Source organism: Sebastes fasciatus, chromosome 22 (assembly GCF_043250625.1).
Source record: "Sebastes fasciatus isolate fSebFas1 chromosome 22, fSebFas1.pri, whole genome shotgun sequence".
Classification (NCBI taxonomy): Eukaryota; Metazoa; Chordata; class Actinopteri; order Perciformes; family Sebastidae; genus Sebastes; species Sebastes fasciatus.
Genome location: NC_133816.1, coordinates 21,218,405 through 21,232,731, shown reverse-complemented (window position 1 = coordinate 21,232,731; position 14,327 = coordinate 21,218,405). Strand labels below are relative to the sequence as shown.

Here is a 14,327-nt window from a genome sequence, read left to right as displayed (position 1 = left end):
TGTGAGTGTGAGTGTGAGTGTGTGTGTGTGTGTGTGTGTGTGTGTGTGTGTGTGAAGCCTCGTTTTGTGCTCGGTGTGTTTGACAGAGACATCAGCCTCCATGACGCCTAGTAATCACACTTTAAAAGGGAAGAGGAGGAAGTAGAAATTAGAGGAAGAGGAGAGCTAGATGAGAATATGTGAGAGGAAGAGGAGAAGAGGGGGGGGGGGGAGTAAAGCTCAGATAAAGACGGAAAAATTCATAAATATTACTATAATGAAAAAGTTTAGTGAGTCGAGCGCGGTTCGCAGGAACAAAAGACAGTGAAAATGATCTTTTGACTGTATATAACACGAGGCTTTTATTCTTAAATATGTACAGGACAGTTGTTGTAGAACATGCAGTGACTTGCACAGCTCCATGAATGAATAAAGTACCGGCTTTTAATTGTGGATTATTACTATTATTTACTTAACCTTTTTCTGTCTAAAATAAATATAAATGACATTTATAATGAAATGAAATGGACATTATGAAAGGAAAACTCTATGTAGAATGAAAGGGCTGACAGCAGCTGCAGCAGAAACGCTGCCGGTGTGGACGACGCACGCGTAGGATACGCAGCAGTTCAGCGAGGCAGCGCTCCTCAAGTGGGCAGTGTGTCCCCGCTGTAATTTCATATGATGCAAATTATCTTCAATCTAGCTTTAAAACTGAGCCCGCTACAAAAAAGAAAGATCGATTGCGTTAATACATTAAAGAAATCAGTGGCATTAAGACGAATTTGCGTGTTATCGCGTTAACTTTGACAGCCCTAGTTAATATAAAAATGTAAATTACAGCCACTTTAAACAAAGGGAATCAGCAGCTCATTTGTGTTTTCTGGGTTTTATTAGCATAAGATTTTCTTTCTTCTTCTCTTGCAGCAGGAAGAACAACTTTTGTGAGCATGAAGACACAAATTTTAGGAGAAAATCTATAACCCATATGTGTATTTTTTGGTGATAAATTGTCTTGCGCAGGAGAAGTAGACTTTTTTTCCTCCTCCTTTCTTTCCATCTTACTTTATATGTACTTGCGTGCACATACTGTGCTGTTATGAAGTATATGAAATCACTTGAAAGACATTGTTTGTGACATTTTTGTTCACTATTAACCAAAACACACAATGATTTGTTACATCACGGAGGAGTTAACTACCACACTGGCGACAGTTTCACGTCGTCACATTGAACTTCATTAGATCAACTGTGGAAACAGGAAACATGAGGAGAGAGAAACGGTCGGATGGGACACAGTAAGAGTTCTTGGCCACACTTGAACTCGGGTTGCGTGGTCTCTCAGACCGCCACCGGGATGCTTCATGCACCAACATTTCTATGAGCGTGTTTGTGGAGGACGGACAAAAGTTTTTAGAGCAGTTTTGCCTCGAAAGTTTGTGCGCACGAGTGTCCACTAAAAGCAAATGTGTTGCTGCGTTTCGCGCTAACTCGAACCGTTTGCATCCATGTTTATGTGTCCGGCCGTTGTTTGTGTGTGTCTCTCTCCCTCCCGCTCTCCCAATAGATCGGCGGGCGAGCATTTAGATGTCCGTCTGCTGCTCATCCTCCCTTCGCCCCTCTTTCTTCTCCGCTCATCCCGCTCTTTCACCCCTCTATTCATCCCCCCTTCTGTGACCGGTCAAACGGATGAAGGGAAGTGTCAGCCTCCCGAGGAGAGAGAGAGAGACCACCCTGTAACGTCCATTTCACCCGCCGTATCACTTTCACCTGACTGCACTCTTTCACTCGCAATCCCTCGCTTTTTGCTCCGCTCCGTCAACATTTTCACGCATTCATGTCTTGTTTTCTCTCTTCAGGATCTGGCCATCTCCTCCTGTCATCTTCCTTTAGATTCTCTCCGGTCTTTCGTAATAACTTTTCTCCCTCATTTACGCCTTTCTGTTCAGATTTCTCCGTCTTTCCTCCCCTTACAGTTTCTCCGCCACTCTCCCTCTTTCCCCATCTGTCTGAGTCTGGTGGGGAGTTGAAGGGCCAAAGGTCAACCTGTTGCTGACGTGGTCGAGCATGAGCGCTGGCCGCCGATCAACCCTGACACACGTACGTACAGTTCATCCCCGTCTTGTCAGCAGTCCCTTTCCTGAACTTGACCTGTCACACCCACATGCTGCAGCTGTCCCAGTGTGACCACAGTCCTTAGGAATGTGACGGTAGCAGATTTTTATGTCTCCCCTCCATCTCCCTGACCTCGTCTATCTCTTCCTGTCCTCATTCTCACCTCCGTCTACCCCTTTACATCTCCACATGTGAGCGTACATTTCAGGTCAACTTGGCTAAAGACTGGATCAAACCTCGGGGAGATAAATCACGCTGACGGACTACGAGCTTCGCAGCAGCTGAAATTAAACTCCCATTCATCCTCATTTCTAGACAGAAGCTAAACGTTGGCAGGAGGATAATTATTGAAGCAATGTATTGCAAACTTGATATCATCAATACTAATTTTAAGATAACTGCTAAATAAAGAAATGTGTGCATAAACAATATGTTTTTGAGGGATTATTTCCTGGAGGAGTCAACTGAAAGGAAGCGAGGAGCGTTAAGTAGCATGTGCACTCAAGTCGGGAAACAATGAAGCAACAAACAAACTCAAGTGAAGGCTTCCTGCTACGGTGATGGATGACCGTCCTTGCTCTGTGCGAGTTGTTTTTCATACTGTACACAAGAATAAAAGCTGCTTCTGAAGGAGGAAACGTGGCCTCACATCTGCATCTTAAGCTGTTTGTTAATGCTGCAGTTTTTTAAATTTTAACTTGCTCTTCTCACCGAGTGAAATGAAACCGTTCGTAGCTCCGAAAAGTAATGCACTGTGATTCGGATATATATATCCCACAAAATCAAAGCGTATTTAATCCACGTAATCGGGAACCAGGAAGTATAAAAAGCAACAAACGCTGTGTAGGGAGGAAGTCAGGGTGGACGGGTGGGTAAAAAAAAAAACACCATCATTTCGCCCAGGAGACCACTGTTTGTATCCCGTGTGAAACGGGATTTGTTTCCTGTGAAGAGTTTATTCTGCGGAGACTATATGCATGTAACAAGCAGAAATTGACACGTGTTGCTGGATATTAATAAGAAAAGCACACGAGGAATAACCTTTCATAAGATATCATACGAACCGTTTTATGAGAATATGTTGAATGATCGGTATGGACATCTACGATCTCGTTCATTTTGACTGTTATTGTTACAACCTTTGATCAAATATTGTACTAGAGCACAACTTATACCCCTAAATTACCACATTATTGAGTTATTAAAACAAAGATATCATGTTTAATTACATCACTCAGTCTTAAGAACTTCAGCTATTATCAGAGAAGTTTATTTGTTCTAAAGGGTGAAAGGGTTTGATACTCAGACTGTAACTGAAATACATATTTATGCACTCATTTGAATGTAGGGTGGTTTTCTACTCTACTTTTTCTTAACTCTTTTCCATTATATAGATACCAGGAGCTTTTCTTGGCAACAAATTACCTCTTTATGGATTCTTTGACCACTTAGCTACTTCATGTCTCCTGGGTGATTCAAACAGCTATCAAATATATATATAAAAAAAAGTGGAAATTCATCCAAGAAGCATTCGAGACTGATTGAAATCCAAATGTTTAAACCATGTTGGTCAGTGGAAGTAGCCACTACTGTCCCCTGTGATAACAGCAGCTGGAGTGACACATAAATTACACTGAAACTAGCAGTCGTCTGTCACTTTTAAAGTGTTGATTCATAGAATTAATAGTAGGGTTGTCAAAGTTAATGCAAAATTTGTTTTAACGCCACTAATTTCTTTAACACATTAACGCAACTTGTGATTTCGGATGTTGTAGTGGGCTCAGTTTTAAAGCTAGAGTGAAGATACTGATATCATATGAAACTAAAAAACCTAATGAATCCATCGGTACCAACCATGTCATACTAGCTTGTCCTGAAGGAGGTCAAATAAAGGTGTCAAAGGTGTCCCTTGACCTGCAGGGTTGTAACATAAAGTAGGGGGCTCATCCGTGACTATAATCACACGCAGTTTGGGGCAAGTCATAGTCAAGTCAGCACACTGACACACTGACAGCTGTTGTTGCCTGTTGGGCTGCAGTTTGCCATGTTCTGATTGGACCATATTGTTTTATGCTAAATGCAGTACCTGTGAGGGTTTCTGGACAATATCTGTCATTGTTTTGTGTCGTTAATTAATTTCCAATAGTAAATATATACATACATTTGCATAAAGCAGCATATTTGCCCACTCCCATGTTGATAAGAGTATTAAATTATATGGACAATCATGGGATAAATCGTGATTAAATATTCTAATCGACTGACAGCTCTAATTAATAGTGAAAAGACGGCATTGGAGTTACGATTGTGGCTCGCGCTTCCTTCCTTTGAAACTCAAACTCACTAGTGTTCCTAAAAGTGTAAAGAAAGTAGAAATATAATATATGGAAAAATCATTAAGATGGACATTTCATACGTATTGATACATTAACTTTTCCCTAAAATATGACCTTCCTCAACTAAGTTTTTTCCAACCATCTTTCCTCTCTCCTCTCTCCCTCTCGCTGCCTCGTTAGTCTGGGTTACGAGGAGGTGAGATGGAGGTTTCCTCTCCCACTGGGCCTCATCTCATCCCTGAGCCTGTCTATTACCTACACACACACACACACACACACACACACACACGCACACACGCACACACACACACACACGCACACACACACACACGCACACACACACGAGCAGAGGGGGAGAAGCTGCTATCCTGTCACTGGATAATCGCTACTGGCTACGCCGGTCAATCCACACACAGAGTCAGGATAAGGGGAGCAGTTGTCATGCTGTGACATGTTGCTTTTGGAGAGGGAGAGGGAAGCCTCGTGAGGTAATGGTTGGGACACACACAGACGTCAGACAGAGGGCAGACAGCTAGGAAAGCAATGTGTGTGTGTGTGTGTCTGAGTGTGTGTAGTTTGACCAATGAAATCCAGTCAGTGTAGGAAAGACAAAAGTGAGTGAATGTGAGATGAAGAGATTTAAGGAATTTAGGGAAGAAAGTGAGATAACAGAGATGGGAAGATAAGAGGAGAGATGACAAATGGAGAAAATCAAGGAATTACAAGAGAAGAAGAAGACGAAACAGACAAGAAGAAAACAAGTGAGAGACATGCAAAGTAAAGCCTGGAGAGACAGAAATATAAGAAAATGTGAGAAGAAGAAGAGATGAGAGGGGAGAGGAGAGGAGAAGAGAGGAGAGGAGAGGAGTGGAGGAAATCGGTGAGAGAGACTTTTAAGAGAGGAGATTGGGGAGGGGAGACTTTTAGGAGAGGTGAGGAGAGGAGAGGAGAGGAGAGGAGAGGAGAGGAGAGGAGAGGAGAGGAGGAGAGGAGGAAGATGTGCATGCGATGTGGAGAGAAGACAAAATGAAAAGAGAGAAAAGAGGAGCTGATGAGAGGAGGAAATTGGGTAGAGAAAAAAAGAGGAGAGGAGGAAATTGAAGAGAGGAGACTCAAAAGAAAAGAAGAGAGGAGAGCAGAGCAGAGGAGAGAAAATTGGGGAGAGGAGGAAATTGAGCAGATGAAAGAATAGGAGAGGAGGAAATTGAAGAGGAGACACTCAAGAGAAAAAGGGAGAGGAGAAGAAAGGAGGACATTGAGCAGAGGAGAGGAAACAAGAGGAAAGGAAGATAGGAATGCAAAGTGAAGAGAAGTCAAGGAAAGAGGAGAGGATGAAATTGAGAGGAGACTTAAGAGAAGGAGGGAAATTGAGGAGAGGAAAAGGATACGAAGAGAGGAACGAAAGATGGGAACGCAATGTGGAAACTAAAGAAGACGAAAAGTAAAGAGGAGAGAAATATAAATAATGGAGAGAGAGAAGAAGAGACGAGAAGGTGACAGAAAGAAAAGAATCAAAAGAGTTAAGAGTTCAATAAACTGGAGACTTTGAGAAAATAAAGAGAGAGAGAGAGAGAGAGGAGGCGGGAGGAGGGAGAGATGACATGATGAATGGATGGAATCTGACTGTCTGTGGTCAAACCAGAGGAATGAACCCGAGACCAATCAATGACAAAAGACACACACACACGCACACACACACACACGCACACACACACACACGCACACACAGTGGGCCGAAGGTGGAAGAATGCACGACTGGCGTATGAGCGAGTAGAGACGGGGATGAGTGGAACTCTACTGTTGCAAGCGTTTTACTGGGGGGACGCCACACCGCAACGCGCACACACACACACACACACACACACACACACACACACACAACGGAGGGCCAGCCAAAGGTTTGAAGTAACCACAGACTTGTGGATGTTCTAAATATAGGAGGATTGATAGGATCTGTGGAAGAGGGCAGCCTGGGGAGTGCACACACACACACACACTAACACAATCAGCCTCCTACGCTCACCAAATTATTTAGCAATTGTGGAGAACGGGAGAAAGCTGCTGACAGCTCAGATAAGCTCGTTACAGTGAATCAGCCGCTCTCCAGACAGTTTGAAATAGTTTGACATAAAAAGTATAAAAAAATCTGGGCTCCTGTTTGTTGCTGCTCTTTAGTCTGGGACTGATGCAGGAGGAGCCAGTATAAGAGTGCAGGTTAAATTAATACCATGTATGTTATATTTAATATGTCCAGAGATTACATGTTGACTTTTATGCAGGTCCCTCTCATCACTAAAAAAACAACTTTACATAACGGTAATTATAGCAAAGATACAGCACGTCTTTAGTCCAAACTGTTTTGATTAGAGGCTGTAGCAGGCGAGCTCGAGCTAGATTGAAGCAACTCATATCATATGAAACTAGAAAAACCTAAGGAATCCATCGGTACCTACCATGTCATGCTAGCTTGCTCCGAAGTTAGGCAAGTTTGGTGAGGAAAAAACTGGCATGGAAATTTTCAAAGAGGTCCCCTTGACCTCTGACCTCAACACATGTGATGTGTGTGATATTTGAGAGGCTGAAAACAGCATTTGACTTTCGATTACTTACGATTAATCCATTATCAAAATAGTAGTTTTTCTGTCGATCGACTAATCGTTGCAGCTCTTCTTTATATATTCCTCAAAGTAACCAATCCAAAAAAAAAAATGATATCTGTATTAAAACTCTACTGAGCTCTACTCTACTGTTATAGTTACAGACCAAACCTTAACACTATTACAGTATGTTGTGCAACAATGAGCCTGAAAACAACATACAGAAGCTAGGGCTGTCAAAGTTAACATGATTATAACGCCTTAACGCCACCAATATCTTTAACGCATTAAGGCAACTTGCAATTTTCAGGTTGTAGCGGGCTAAGTTTTAAAGCTAGAGTATCATATGAAACTATAAAACCTAATGAATCCATTGGTACCATCCATGTCACGCTAGCTTGTCATGAAGGAGGTTACATAACGCTCAAAAGTTGGGCTAAATTTTGGTGAGGAAAAACTTGGCATGGCCATTTTCAAAGGGTCCCTTGACCTCTGACCTCCAGATATGTGAATGTAAATGGGTTCTATGGGTACCCACGAGTCTCCCCTTTACAGACATGCCCACTTTATGATAATCACATGCAGTTTGGGGCAAGTCATAGTCAAGTCAGCACACTGACACACTGACAGCTGATCTATTGTTATGATTTGAGCATATTGTTTTATGCTAAATGCAGTACCTGTGAGGGTTTCTGGACAATATCTGTCATTGTTTTGTGTTGTTAATTGATTTACAATAATAAATATATACATATATTTGCATAAAGCAGCATATTTGTCCACTCCCATGTTGATAAGAGGATTAAATACTTGACAAATCTCCCTTTAAGGTACATTTTGAACAGATAAAAAATGTGCGATTAATTTGTGATAAATCACAATTACATATTTTAATCGATTGACAGCCCTGATAAAAACATAATTCGTAAAACTATATCATAATCTCACTCTGTGTGTGTCCATGTAAGTATCTGAGAGTGTGTGTGAATGTGAGTGTGTGTGTCCTGGGGGAACTCCTGTCTCGGCCCTGTCCCAGGACCCCGGAACCTTCCAGAACACCGGGACCCGACCACACAACAAACGGCCCCGTCAGCGTGATTTATCGGCCATTCACCGCCAGGTCACACACACACACACACACACTCGACGCGCTCATATATGAAAGCGTGTCGACGCACAAACATGAAGAAAGTTCACCTGAAAGAATGAAGGAAAACAAAAAGATGCGCTCAGGCAGATGTGCACTTCTGGGAGGTGGGAGGAATGCGCTTCTTTTGATATGATAAGACAATGGGGCGAAAAGAGAAAGAAATAAAAGAGCGACGGAGCTGAATAACTCCAAAAGGAGCGATGGAGTCAACCGATTCTGATCAGCTAAAGAAAGAGGATGGAGACGAGGAAGAGGAGGCAGTGGGAGCAAAAGGAAGAGGGGGGGGTTTGAAGTAAACATCGATGCTGGATGAATGCAATTTTTTTCTTTTCTCCTTCTCCCCATCTTCCCCCCTTCCTTCTCCTCCTCCGAGCGAGAGAACAAGAGGCACTACATCATCCCGACAGGCGGAGAAAGAGAAGAGAGGGAGAGAGAAAGAGGGATTGTGACGGAGGGATAAAGGGCTATCCGTCTCTGTCTGTCACCTCATTCATCGTCCCCTGCTCCGTCCTGCCGGCCCATCCGTCATCCGCTGTCACACATAGAAAAATACACTTTCCACCCACTTTCACACACTCCAACAACAACTACGACGACACACACACGCATCAAAGACAGACACACAAACGTTCGCCTCGCTCGCTCTCCGCCCTGTTTCACACATTCAACAGTGATGACACACACACACACGAACGGACGCACACTCTACGCTCAGTTTCACACACTCAAACACTTTCACTAACTTTTTCGCTTTGGGCTCTCCGCCCTGCTTCACACATTCAGCGACGATGACAGACACACGAAAAAAAAAAAGTCTCTCGAAAAGCGACGATGGCAAACACAAGTTCGCTCGCACGCGCTTCCACGCACGTACGCACTTCCCTGCCAAACACTTTTCTTTTTTCGTAAAGTCGAAACACTAAAACACACTCCGCCCCAACATCCTGTGCGGAGACGTCCAGTTCTGTCCCTCCTCTGACTGGTTCTGCTCTGCTTTTTTCCCAGGACCCGAGACAAGACGCTCCAGCACACAGCCGGGCCACTTCCTGCTCTCTATATCAGGTCCGAGGACCCCCCAGGGGGGGAAGCTGGTAAAGTGGTTCTGAGCTGACATTTTCACCTGTTCAACGATGGTTTCACCAGAAACACGGACTTTCAAAATGATCGTTCTTAAGCTATGAAACCCAACAACAAAGCAGAGTTTGAATCATTCACGAGTCATCATACCTGAAGGAAAGGAGGGCTTGTGATGATGACGATGATGTAACAACAAATATCATCACACGAAGAGGCAGTTTGGTTTACACCAGTGTTGTAGTCAAGACCATCAAACCAAGACCAACTCATGACCAAGACCAGAGTGTATCAGACCGAGACAAGACAGAGACTTTGAGGGGTTGAGATTAAGACCAAGGCAAAGGAACATGCAAACCAGACACTCCTTAAATTGATCTGAAAATCCACAATCCCATAAAACAAATGAAGGTTCCTCTTCATCCACCTCTTTTATTACCATATACATAATGTAGTGATAACTAGAGCTGAAACGATTAATCCATTAGTTGTAAACTATCAAATTAATCGCCAACTATTCTGATAATCGATTAAAAAAAAGTTTCAATCAAATCAAAATTCTCTGATTCTTTTAAATGTGAATATTTTCTGGTTTCTTTAGATATGTAATTTATATACAGTTTTAAAGCTAGATAAAGATTCTGGTATCATATGAAACTACAAAGCCTAATGAATCCATCGGTACCAACCATGTCATACTAGCTTGTCATGAAGGAGGTTAAATAACGCTCCAAACTTACGCTAAATTTTGGCGAGGAAAACTCTGTCATGGTCATTTTCAAAGGGGTCCCTTGACCTCTGACCTCAAGATATGTGAATGTAAATGGGTTCTATGAGTACCCACGAGTCTCCCCTTTACAGACATGCCCACTTTATGATAATCACATGCAGTTTTGGGGCAAGTCATAGTCAAGTCAGCACACTGACACACGGTCACTGTTGTTGCCTGTTGGGCTGCAGTTTGACATGTTATGATTTGAGCATATTGTTTTATGCTAAATGCAGTACCTGTGAGGGTTTCTGGACAATATCTGTCATTGTTTTGTGTTGTTAACTGATTTCCAATAATACATATATACATACATTTGCATAAAGCAGCATATTTGTCCACTTCCATGTTGATAAGAGTATTAAATACTTGACAAATCTCCCTTTAAGGTGCATTTAGAACAGATAAAAAAAGTGTGATTAATTAATCGTGATTAAATATTTTAATCGATTGACGGCCCTTTATCTCGACACTGATTTACACTGCAAAGGGGACACATGTCAAGTAAAAGCTGAAGGTATATTTCCCCTCACCGATGTGGGACGGCCTTTAAAACAGTGTGAGGGTTTGTTCTAATCCACCCACAAACTAGGTGACGTGAATTTAATAAATAGCATGCTGAGGTCTGTTGACTGGTCATACAGGTATACACGGCATTACTATTAATCACAATGAGACTTTCTTCTGCTGAAATAAAGGAAAAGGAAGACACATATGTTCACACCAAAACCACTTCTCGAGCCGTAGACAGATTTCCAATGTCGGAATAAAATGGTGAGAGTCTTTTTCTCATCTTGACGTTCCGATAAAATCACTTTAGATGTGAGAGGGTGTCAGACTTTAGTTTTGTAAAAGTCTTTTCAAAGTCTCCTAGTGTTCGGTAGCCATTACCGGTTCCTTTACGTTTTGGGTTTGTCTATTTCGTAGCTCTTTGTAGCTGCGTAGCTTTGAAGCTGGTAGATTAATGTACCATTTATCTTTTGGACATTTCTTTGCGATCATTTTGGCGTACAGTTTTAATCTCAAAGACAGTGGACTGTAGAATATGACAGGATAAAATACAACAGAGATGGTTCAGTGGATAAAAGAAAATAAAAATGGAGAAAAAAGAAGGATGGAAGTGGACGAACGAGGATGACATGAGACGGAGGAGCATTGTTGTAGAATAAAAAAAAGTAGAGGGTAAACAACAAAAAAATCAGAAAACCAAATGAAGGAGGAGAAAGCGTTGGAGGAGGAGGAGGACTGAGGGGGGGGGATGTGAGGGAGGATGGGAGGAAGGATGAAAAGGACAAGAGGGGGGAGGAGGAGGTAGAAAAAAGATAGTGGGACAGAGAAAACGAAGGAGAGAGGACCACGAGGGAGACAAAGACCTACTTGTCTCAAGTCACTGAAGGCCAGAAGCAACGTGTCACCCTGGAAGCCTGCGACCGGGCCGGCTCTGGCAAAACCTGTGGGAAAATACAAACCCGCCCCCCCCAGTCCACCCCCGGAGAGAGGGAAGAGAGGAGGAGTAGGAGAAAAGAGAGGGTGAAAAACGGAATAATAAAAGACCTGGTCGGATTCGCTATGCATCGGGATAGATTGGCAGACAAATGACAGCCTGGGGAGGAGGAGGAGGAGGAAGGGAAGGGGAGGGCAGGGTGTTAGAGTCATGTCGCTGGGTCTTGTTGAAAGAGAGAAAGAGTGTGTGTGTGTGTGAAAGGTTGTGTAGTGTGTTTAAATGCAGGTTGTGTTGGAGGTTTTCTAGCATTTGTCTTGCTGAATGTGTGTGTGTGTGTGTGACGGTGTGAGAGTGTGTGTTTATTTGTTGTTTGTACAGGGCTTCGCCGGCATGTTTGGGAACAGTCGAGGACTGTTGGATTTTGAACCCAGGGTGACGCCTGTGTGTGTGTGTGTGACGGTGTGTGTGTGTCGGGGTCGTACGGAGTGTGAGCTGGGGTCTTGGCGTCAGTTGGCCCCCGTAAACAAGCCGACTGGTATTCCGAGCGAGGGAACGAGAGAAAAGAGGAGTGCCGCGAAGAGAGAGCGAGCCTGTAGCTAATCTCTTTCACCTCAGGACACACACACACACACACACACACACACACACACACACACACACACACACACCACAGCACTGATTACACGCCTGCCATCTTCAGTGACCCCCGTGAGACACACACACACACTAGGCCGTGCTCACGAACTGTGAAGCTATCGGCCAAACTAACCTTTTATCTCGTTCTCCAACCAAACCTCCATATAAAAAACGCTAACTTGTACCTTTACTTCCCTCCCACCCCCCGTCTACCTTCACAGAAACTCCCCACATGAGCACGTTCTGGTCCGTCGCAGGTCCGGTTAAGATTCGGCTCATAAAACGACTCGGGTAATGTCAGAGAACAGACTGTGGTTGATGGTTAAAAAGGAAACGGGATGCTGACGGCGGTCTGCAGTCCAACCATCCACCCCAGACTCCTCCCTGCAGAGGTTTTGCACCACTAATAACAACATCATGCTACTTCCTCCTTTGCTTCTCAGAGTCAACAGACATAATCCGCGAGGCCACAAATGGTCCCCATCAGGAGAACATAAACAGTTTGTTTGACGTTTCTGAACAAAAAGACCATTGCTATAGTTTGACTGTATTGTGGCTCCTTCTACCTTCCTTTGTTTTCAGTTTTGCTTTTACGTCACATTCGTTTCCATCTCTGCATGTTTTCCTATTCTAATATTTACATTTTTAATGTTTTTTTTTCTATCTTCCCCTGAACCTTTCTTTCACGTTTATTTCATATTTTTATTTACTCATTTTTTTTTTCCACAAAACTTTTTTTCTTCCGCTTTCATCACTTTTTTTCCCCATTTAAGCTATTTTATTGCTCCAGTTTTGCGATATACTAGTATTGACGATAACCGTGATATTTTAAAAACGAAATATTTATATAATGTTAATAAAAGATATGGAACCTAGTCATTGTTTTGTCACAAGTCTCAAGTCTTTACACTCAAGTCCCACGTCGAGCCAACTTTGAGTTTGGAGTCCTAAATCCTGGTCATGTGGCCGTACTCTTTAAATAACCTGAAGCGTGCTTTGTTTCATGTTCTATGTATTGTTGTCCTTGTTTTAAAGTATTCCTTTATGAAATGTGTTTTCATATGTTTAGTATTGTTGTTCCTGTTTTAATGCATTTCATGTGTATTTGGTCGTTACACCTGCAGCTGAAAATTAGCCAAGACGGCTAAACTGGCACATTTACAGCAATGTCTATTAATGTGCACCGTCCCTGGAACTTTAAACTGTATAAATAAACAAGTCATAATGCGCTCTTCAACAAATGTAATGCCATTTTAACAACAAATTTACAAAAATCATGAAACAACTGAACTATAATGAAAAAAAAGATAGTGTCGACTTGCCGGGAACGAATGACGTTAATGTTAATTGATTCAAGAAATGAATTGATTGGTGGCACGCTTTTTTAAATACATACGTTTTAAAGAGGACCTATTATGCTTTTGTGCTTCTCCCCTTTCCTTCAGTGTGTTATATAATCTTTTTTGTGCATGTAAAAGGGCTAGTTTGGCACGCCCTCAAACAAAGCTAGTCAGAGTGGAATAGGTCTTCTTTAATCTTTGGGCTTGGAGGGAAGGTATGAAGTATTTTCAAGTCCAAGTGAAGTCACGAGTCGTTGGTGTCGGAGTCCAAGTCGTGTTGCAAATCTTTTTTTGATTTTGTCGAGTCTAAAGTCATCAAACGTGCGATTCGAGTCCACACCTTTATGGTTAATGATGATAGTAACGTGTAAACAATCCAGCGCCTCTTAAATAATTGTATATATACAGTTATGATTACCCTCCTCCTCCCTACACTCGGATTTTGAGTGTCATTATTTTGCCCAAAAAAGGGACAAAACGCAATATAAAGAAAGTTAAAGATGAATTTGTTTGATAGCATTTTTATTATTTTATCACAATAATATCGTTGGCAAGAATTCTTTTGGTCACAATAATGTTGTATCTACTTTTCCTCTTATTCTCTTGACCTCTGTTACACTCTACTTCTTGTCTTTTCCCTTCTTTCCTCATCATCTTTTCTTTCTCTTCCACCTTTTTACACATCTCCTTTCATCACCTCCTTCCTCCTCGGCGCTCAGTTTCTCCTCCTCCTCTCCGTCTGATTTCCTCGCCTCCCCCTCCGCCTCTCTTCCTCTCCATCTTTTTCCACTTATTCCCCCCAGTGATCGTATTCATTTCATCTCTACCTCCCTTTCTTTCTTTTCATCTGTCACAATCCTGAAATTCCTCCTTTTATTTAATCTCTA

At 42.5% G+C, this 14,327-nt stretch overlaps 1 protein-coding gene and 1 long non-coding RNA gene across 3 annotated transcripts in view; both read right to left on the bottom strand.

Annotated features, from left to right (window-relative positions):
- The window catches only part of exoc6b (exocyst complex component 6B), a 106,492-nt gene that overhangs the window by 23,742 nt on the left and 68,423 nt on the right, over positions 1-14,327 (bottom strand). For both annotated transcript variants that reach the window (XR_012592511.1, XM_074624247.1), the window contains exon 20: positions 11,398-11,471. Coding sequence is in view for 1 of the 2 variants with exons in the window: in XM_074624247.1 (XP_074480348.1) it covers positions 11,398-11,471 (74 nt within the window). In the remaining variant the exon portion in view is untranslated. The remainder of the gene's footprint in view (positions 1-11,397; positions 11,472-14,327) is intronic.
- On the bottom strand, positions 11,478-13,574 carry LOC141761041 (uncharacterized). The gene is made up of 3 exons (XR_012592512.1): positions 13,033-13,574; positions 12,105-13,002; positions 11,478-12,074 (listed from the first exon to the last, which is right to left on the bottom strand). It is a non-coding gene; the product is annotated as an uncharacterized LOC141761041 (long non-coding RNA).